The 9,257-nt window shown below is 41.8% G+C and overlaps 1 protein-coding gene across 1 annotated transcript in view; it reads left to right on the forward strand.

Annotated features, from left to right (window-relative positions):
* The window catches only part of kcnh5b (potassium voltage-gated channel, subfamily H (eag-related), member 5b), a 185,805-nt gene extending 176,818 nt beyond the window's left edge, over positions 1-8,987 (forward strand). The window contains exon 13 of the mRNA XM_044375399.1: positions 6,127-8,987. Coding sequence (XP_044231334.1) covers positions 6,127-7,230 — 1,104 coding nt within the window. The 3' untranslated portion in view covers positions 7,231-8,987. The remainder of the gene's footprint in view (positions 1-6,126) is intronic.
* The last annotated feature ends 270 nt before the right edge of the window (positions 8,988-9,257 follow it).

Consider the following 9,257-nt stretch of genomic DNA (forward strand, 5'->3'; position numbering starts at 1 on the left):
CAGTGTACAAATCAACAAGCTGGAGATTTGTAGGAAGGTGATCTGTTATACTGGTGCACAACAGGAAAACCAGCTTTAGTCCGTTAATGCTGATGATCATAAAGATTCAGAATTTTAATGTCAATGTCAATTAATTTATTTGTTGACTGACAGAAAATGGCACATTTGTTGTTACTGGGTTTACACTTGTGACCTTGTCCAGCCAACACACAAACACCTGTCTGATAGCTTTTAGATAAACACCTTTTTGAAGAAGCACATGTGCTTTGCTGTGTATTTCATAAACAAACCTGAGAGGACGCAGGTGTGCATAAACAGGCAGGAAGCAACTGTTACATAACTGCTGCTTCCACTACAATGAAAATATGTTTTTAGTATTTGTCTGTGATTGAGGTTATGTTGGTTGTTTTTTTTTGGTGTACCTACAGTACAGCTTCACCTACTGTACTGGACTACTTGTTATTATGTGTGAGTACAATTTATTTTAAGATAAACATTTACAGTGTTAATGCTGCACAAGACTAAATTTGACTATAAAACAATTGTCTCCCTTAGTTAGAAATTCTCCAGTACAAATTTTATTATATGATATTTTATTAGAATTAAATATATTAATTATTTTTAATTATATTGTCCCACAGTGGTGTTACTGTAAATTCTCACCTTGCTGACCTGTACATCATGTCACTCCATGACATCACTCTACGATATGGTTACAGGTGCAACCATTGGTGATGATGGATGTTATGTTAATCTTTAAAGACTTGAGACATGAAATCAAATACAATTTCAAGTTTCAACCAGGTAAAATCCCAGAACAATTAAAAAAACAAAACAAAAGTAAGACAGCATCAGACAGGTCTGGGTTGATGCACTGAAAGGTTTCAGGCTGGACTATTAAAGAAATAAATGTTGTCATGTGTCATATTAATGTCAGTATTGAAGAAGAAAATACACATTTGGGTAGAGACTTGATAATCAAGTGATGTCTGGGAACAACTCCTTGATCAACAAGATGCCAACTGTCTGTCTTTCCCGATGAATCTTTCCTTATTTGACCTTTTGATCCTGTCTGAATGAAGCACCCCCCCACTTCCTGTTTTTGCCCCCTTGATTTCACCTACCTGAGAGAAGAAAACAGACACCCAAGAAAAAAATAGCTTTAGAAAAATCACCACCAAACACCAGAAAGGCAGCCAGTGTGGATCAGATCAATGCAGCTGAAAGGTGGCTGAAAGTTAAAATAACAGCTCTTAACGTGACATATTCCTTTGATTGCAGTGAAAAAAGCGAATTGTTCCTTCCTGAACAGGTACCACAAAACCAACAGAATGGTGGAGGACATTTCAATCTGGCACAGTTCGTGCAGGACTGTGAGAAGAGGTCTAATCAGGCAGCAATAGTAATAACACCTGTATGGTTGGACTTTGAGTGTGGAGGGTTTTAGGATTTTAACTTTTGGAGGTGTTCTACCATGTCAACCGAAACAGATAGAGCACTTGCTACTGGGGGGTAAAACAAAACAACCACCCAAAAAGAAACTGGTTAGAATAAACATGTATGGCTGAATTAATGAGGTGAAATACAATAACAATTCCATCTGATTACCAGATTAGAACTTCCCCAGAAGACTTAAAAACAGCTCCAGTTTATTGTTCTGCCACATTGTGAGTTATTCTGTTTTCTTTACTGTTCCAGTAAGGGCATTATGAATATAGTACAGATGTTTCTTAGCACAGGATTTGCAATTTAACATTCAGTAAAAACAGTTTTTTGAACAAAAAAATTTACAAATGGTACATTAGGGGTGTGCCCGAATACAAATACGTTACTCGGCAAAGCACAAGTAATGGGTTTCTTATGAATATTTGTTTCATACAAATATTTTAAATATTATTTTATTTTATGTTTTCGGGGAGAAAAAAAAAACATGTCAAATACCAGCACGCAGGTTGGTTACATTGCTTTCTTAGTCTCTCTCTTCTGCTCCACTGTTACGTCTATCAGCAGGTCTCAATGAGGGGAGTCACATCCACCTGCTACATGACGCACATTTCCTAATTTGGACATCACCCCTGGAGTTGGGGGTGTTCCCCAGAGATAAAGCTGATGACCTGACACTTTAACTTTCTAAAAGCATAATAAAAACAAAAACAGGATTTTTTAAACCTCTTTACACTTTTATTCGAATACAAATACAAATAATTTTGCTGCCTCAACAAATACAGATACAAATACAAATACTGGACCCTCTGCACATCCTTATGATACACAAAGCAACATCTTTAACAAAAGAATAAAGTGAAAAGATGTTATGAAAAGTAGTGCTACCAAAAAAACGATACAAAAATCATTAAATCAAACAGATTACAGATGATAACCAGCTTTTAGAAAGCCTCAAAAAGAAAAAAAATTACACCAGAGGTGGACACAAAATCCAAGTAGTTTAACTTCTTCAGATGAATAAACATTTTAATGAAAAGTTCTGAGTTCTGTCGAAGACCCGCAATTTTAACAGTATTCAAGTATTGAATAACCTAATTTCTGGTAATAAGCTAAAGATCTTTTGTATCAAAGGTCTTATGACTGATGATATGATGTAGCCTGATTAATCACTTCAGTCATAAGGTCATCACAAACTTTTAAATTATACCTCTAAAGGCAAAAGCAATCTGTCATTAACAAAGCTTTGTAATGCAGCTCAGCACATCTCACATAACCCTTTTTTTATATTCTTTTTAGTAATCATACAGATGAAGAGGAGCTCCTGATTTCTCTTTCCTGCGTTAATATGACAGCTGTACAGCTGAGTGCCTCATGAGGAGCCATTAATCTATCTTGCTTTCTCTTGCGACTTCTCACATCTCAGACACTGACAAGAGCGGGCCATTCAGCAACATTTTTCATAACTCCTTCTTCTGTGCATGAGTCACGATGGACGGACACTTCAGATTGTGAATGAGGCTCCATATGTGAGCGCTGGCTGTCGAGGAGGCAGAAGGATGGAATAATTAGGTCAGCAGAAATTAGGCTGAATGTAAGAAATGAGTCAGGCCATTCAACCCCGGAGCCACGCGGTCAAAGCACTCATCATGCGGAGCTGCAAGACGCGTCGCGCTGCCAGCCATTACTGCGACGCTAAACGATTTTCTTTAGAGTCTTTTAAAACCTCTCACCGGCAGGCATAGACTTTTTAGTAATGGATCTGAGTAAATTATAGTGTGTCTGATTCATCACAAAAAGTTTTTTTTTGCTTGAGAAAAGCCACAGTATGGCTTTGTACTGACTGTGTAGCGTGATCTTAAGTTCCTGCATCAGGACACAAATCCTGGTCAAGGTTGAAGTTGGCTTGAAGTCTTTGAGAGGCTTTGAGATGACAAGAGTCTTTTGTGGTGGGAAGTTCTGGTTAGTGACAGATGCAGAGAATAAACCTGCAGCATCGAGGTGCGTCATACAGAGGATCTGTTAGTCAACGACTGCCAAGAGTATATGAGCACAAAAATATCTCCAGAGCAGACAGAGTTATTGTATTTGGAAAATTGACATCAGATGCCCAAAAGGTCCTTGTGTGGGCAGTTGTCTTGGTCGCCCAAAAATGTCAGCTATTCTCACAGGTTATGTCATGTGAATGTCACCCTATTGTCGGAGCAGGATAATGAGCTGTCCACTGGCCAGTTTTTGCCCTTATTACTGATAAAATGGACAGAACCGTCCCAAAAGTGTTCTGATGACATTGGATTTAGATTAATACACCTGTGAGGGGACATAAGGGCGAGCGCTCATTTACCTGATAGGAAAGTGACATGTGACAAATCTTCCAGGCTGGACTTAAACCCAGGATGCAGTGGTTTAACAATGAGCCAAGACACCCAACTTGCTATTTTCTACTTTTAAAATGATAACATAGACAAGCACCAATGACACATTCCATGTGTCACCATATAAACCATATAAATAAAGGAAAGAATGATTCTTTTAAGCTCCAAGTCATTCAATTAGTAAATTTAAAGTAAATGCCATGTCAACTTTCAGCACTTCAACTTTAAATGACACTTCAACAACTTTCTGCACTTTGTTTTCTACCAACACATCAGTTCATTTCTGCAGTTTCATGTCAAATGACACGTCAGCTCCTCTCAGCACTTTGACTTCACCTGACACTTCAAATCCTTTCCACACCGTTACTTCAAATGACACTTCAACAACTTTCAGCGCTTTGATTTCAACTGACACATCATCTCCTTTCAGCACTTTGATTTCAACTCCTTCCAGCAAATTTTAATTCAACTGACACTTCAGCTCCTTTCAGCAGTTTCGCTTCACATGGCACATTAGCTCACTCAGCGGTTTCAGTTCACCTGACACGTCAAATAACATGTCAGCTCCTTTCATTACTTCAGCTGATACATCAGCCTATTTCAGCAGTTTCGGTTTAACTAACACATCATCTTCTTTCAGCGATTTCACTTCTACTGACACTTCACACTTACTCATTTCAATGCTGTCACTTGAACTGTCACTTGAGTTGCTTTCAGCATTCACTTCAGTTGACATGTTGTGTCTTTTCATCACTTCATCAACTCCACATCCATCACAAACCTCTATATGTGCTTCGGTTTCAACTACCACTTCAACTTCTTTCAGTGATTCACTTTCAGATCCAATTTCAGTTCTTTTGGCGCTTTAATGCTTTAAGATATTTCAGAATCTCCACTGAAACAAGACTTAAAGATATTTAAGCTGTTTCAACTACAATTTTTTTTAATGGAAACAAGCACAGTTACATTTCCTTCAAGTTTTGAATAACTATAATGCTTTTGAGGAAGATCTGTGAAGAACTTGTATCTGTCATTTGTGTATTTTGTGTATTTTGTTTTGATGCCTGTGAAACACTTTGTAAGCTTGTTTTTGAGTGATATATAAATAAAGTTTATTATTATTTGAAGGCAGTGATTTTCTACTTAAAAATAACGAAATATAATGTTTTAAACTGTCTGCGGAAGCTAAACCATGTTTGAATGAGTAAAGGAAAAAAATACTGCCTACTGATATTCAAGGGTATTTTTTTCATACTCTACTGTACTGGACACACTTAATATAACATTTACGATGCATTTCGGTTCTTGACAATTTAATTGCTGGAATTAATAAGAAGTGACTGGTAGTCAGAGGAAGTTCATCCTACTTGATCCCATCACATCAGCTTCATCGGCTCAGTTGTGACAGATTCTTGTTTTCATTTCTCCTTGTCAAAGACTTTTTGTTCTTCTTAGAAAGAGACAAATAGAAAAACAAAACGCCACCGGTTATAACGTCTCATTCAGTTTTCATCAAAACAAACTGTACTTGTCACAGTTACTTTAATTAAAAGTGTTAATCTTCCAGGTTTTTGCCTCCAGGTAGCTGTGAAGATTCACAGTGATTGATGGGAGATCTCCGTCTCCCCCTGCTCGTACTCTCTCATGGAGCTGTAAGCAGACATTGCTTGGTTTGGCTCAGGGAGCTCTCAGCAGCAGTGGTTGGATGAGCAGGAAAGATTGAAAGGAGGGAGGGTAGGAGGTAAAGATGGTTGGTTGGGTAGATTATGGATGACGGTGAAGTTGGCGAATCCCCTCCTTTCCATCTTTAACTCAAAGATCGACTCAGCTTGCCGTCAATTGGGAGCATTATCATTTTAACCAAGAATAACACTTAAATCATCAGTTGGATGGCTGGCTGCCTGCCTGGCAGGGATTTCTGTCATTCCCAATGTAATTAGTGTGTAAGAGGAGCCAGGAGAGAGCCTGGCGCCAGACCTGGGCAGAAAATACAGGGAGAGGTGTAGGAGCACTGATGGATAATTTAACACAGTTCTCCTGAAGCCAGCTACTCTTTGCAGTACCTGAGAGCACTGCAGAGGGACTGTGGCATGTGAATGTACTCAAGGGAAAAATTTAAGACAGATTTCCATAATAATAAATCTCCTTTTTTTCTCATTGTTGTACAAGACGCCTTTATCTGCAATGATTAATGTGCAACGCGCCGCAGGGAGCACCAGAGAGAGAATTATTATTCATAGTATTCATATGAAATGATAAGTGTTCTGATAAGTGGCATATTGTTCTTTTCTGTGTGTTTCTCCTTCAGATAATTTTCCGCAAGATCAGCGAGGTGAAGAAGGAGGAAGAGGAGAGGCAGCGAGCGAAGAACGAGGTGCAGCTCACCATCCCGCAGGACCATCCTGTCCGGAAGCTTTTCCAGAAGTTCAAGCAGCAGAAGGAGCTCCGCAACCAGGGAGCCGCTGCTGCCTCACAGCTGGACCTGGAGAAGAACCAGCTGCAGGTGGAGCAGCACCACCACCAGCACCTGCACCCCCACAGCCTGCAGCTAGGCCACTCCAGCCTGCAGCACTCCCTGCCACTCAGCCTGCAGCGCCCCCCTTCCTCAATGCAGAACGGAGCCCCGCCCAGCAGCAGCGTGCTGACCGTGTCTCAGGTCACACCCATGCAGAGCTCGCTGTCGTACAGCCACCCCGGCGAGCCTCCTGTCAAGCAGAATAACTGTGATATCATGGAGCTGCAGCCCAGTTCTGCTGGAGGGGGAGGTGAGCAGACTGTCAGGCTCAAAGTCAGCACCAGCCCGGCGCTGAGTAAGCCACCTGTCAAGGCCAGCAGCTGGATGCGCCTGAAAAACAACATGGCCCCAGTGGAGGCCAAGAAAGAGGGGCTGAACAACAACGTCACCAAGGCTGTTTCCGTGGAGATGCTCTCTCAGGAGGGCAATGGCCAGGAAGCAGGAGGGAGCGGGGATGTAGAGGAGGGCGGTGTGTCCAGCAACAACCCCCTGCGCAAGACAGACTCGTGCGACAGCGGCATCACTAAGAGTGAGCTGCGGATCGACCGGGCAGGGGAGGCTCGGACCCCCGCGGCGGTCACTCCCCTCCTCCACAGCCCTCTCCCCGGAGGAGTGGGGTCTCCTCACCCTTTCTGCCCCATCCCGGAGCAGGCCCTGCAGACCGCGCTGCACGAGACCCGGCTGGAGCTCCGGGGGGACATCCAGACTCTGGGAGGCCGTCTGGGCGCCCTGGAGAGTCAGGTAGCCGAGATTATCAAACTGCTGTCGGAGAAGAGGCGGCCGTCCACGGGGGCGCCATCCGCCTCTACCACCCCCAAAACCAAAATCCAACGTCAGGACATTTTCACTGTTTCCAGGCCTGTTTCTCCAGACTCAGAGAAGGATGACGGGCTCTGAAGGGAGCTTAACCAGTGGTGTAGAGAGCGTCCTGGATTAACAGTGATCACATGGCACATATTCCTACAGATCACGATTATCAATTAAAGGTTATGCTCATTGTTTGGGCGTCCAGCTCTGTCGGATCCAATTACACCACTGGTCTCATTTCTCCGAGATAAAAAACTGGCTTCTTTACCATTTGCACACTGACTTTGTCTCCGGGTCATGTGAGGGTACACACTCCTCGGTGACTTGGAGCCCGTTTTTTTTGATTGTACATACTTCTCTATGCATGTCCAGCTGGATTCTGGCCTGCCAAAGAAACAACTACTGAACATACGTATTGCCTGTATATTATGCAGTTGACTGCATGCAAATGGAATTTAAAGAGAACTGACATTTTATTGAGCTACACTGTACATATGAATATTTTTCATTGATAATTTACTATGTGGACATTCAGGGTTTGCATACTGGTAGCACTATAAACATTGAATAACAAAAAAGGGTTTACTGGCAAAGGGATTGTGCATGGTTTAGTTATCAGTAGAGAAATCGAAAAGGGATGGAGGGTTTTTTTTTTTTCTTTGCCTGTGAGATGAAATAGAAGTGTGATTCTGCTCTCACGTCGCTCTCTAAGAACACAGATTCCCAAATGTGATCGAGCATCACCCCCTTAACACAGGGAGGGAATTTTATGGTTTGAGGAAAATCTTTTTTATATTTTGTTTAGTGATTTTGCTTCTTATAATAATTTCTATTTTTGATTACAGAAATGTCCTTGGCCTCTGTTTTGATGTCCGGTAAACCCTAAATGGTTATTTTGTTAGAATCCTCCTTGTGTCTATGCATCGCTCGGGTACGCCGCTAGAATATTCTGAATATTATACCTTTTTGTTATCATGTCGGTGAATGAAGGACGTTTTTTTGTTCCATTCCTCTGCATGAATCAGGGATGGCAGAATGCACTTTGGGTAAAGCTGGGATGACAAGAAGGCTTTGGGGAAATAACACAGAGTTTAGTTCACATAAAAGTCCACTCAGCACAGTGACATGTAATCCCACAGCCCCAGCACCACACACGGCAGTCTTAACCAGCGAGCGTCTCACTGAAGCCCGCTCTGAATTCCATTAACGACAGCAGCTTTGCCGCAAAAAGCTCAAGTAATAAAAAATGGAATACTGTACGTTTTATGATATCGGTTTTTCTAAATCTGCATGCAAAAGGAGTAGTTTTATGCTCCAGAGTGCGTACTTACACGCAGACTCTTCATGCATACACATGCACCATGTGACGGCGTCTATTGATGACAACCCTGACGGCCCCGGGGAGACTTTTTTTCTTCACAGAAGGCAGATCAGTCGTTTTTGTCAGAAGTCGAAGCTTCAGGTCTTGTGAGATTCAGACGCTGTCCCTCCTCGCCCTGCAGTGCAGCAGTACTGATCCCATGACACACACACACTCACACATGTGATCATATTTGGTAAGGTAGAGTAAGAATAATAAAGCAGAACATAGATGTCTGTAGCCATCATGGAAGCCTCAAATAGTTTTAAAGGACCAGATTCACGTCATTCCTGCTTTACTGCATTATGTAACGTGTGGAGTGATTGGACAGGTGGCACAAAACGGGCTGATGTGAGGGAAGAAATTCACCAGTCACATGATGTAACATTGTCTGGAGGTCATTAGCTTTTATTATAAAGCAGGCTAGATTTATAAACACAGGATTTGACCTCTCAGTTTAATGGTTTTATTTTGACAGGAAAGGACAGTAGAGCCATTCATTGATTGACCTGGTTGACAGATTTGTGGTGCTGCTCCACCAAAGTGGTGACGCAGATATATCAATTTAAATTGGATGAAAGGTGAAGGAAAAAGAGATTTTTGCACACCTGACAGTCTAATGCCGGGATCAGAGTAAACAAAATGACCCAATCAGGCAGAAAATACGCATTGGGTACAATAATTTGTCATTTTAACTCGTCTCTGTGTCCAGGTGACAGCCGATCCTGCATATAGGACACTTCATAAGGCCACAGGG

The sequence above is a fragment of the Thunnus albacares genome, chromosome 15 (genome assembly GCF_914725855.1).
Source record: "Thunnus albacares chromosome 15, fThuAlb1.1, whole genome shotgun sequence".
Taxonomy (NCBI): domain Eukaryota; kingdom Metazoa; phylum Chordata; class Actinopteri; order Scombriformes; family Scombridae; genus Thunnus; species Thunnus albacares.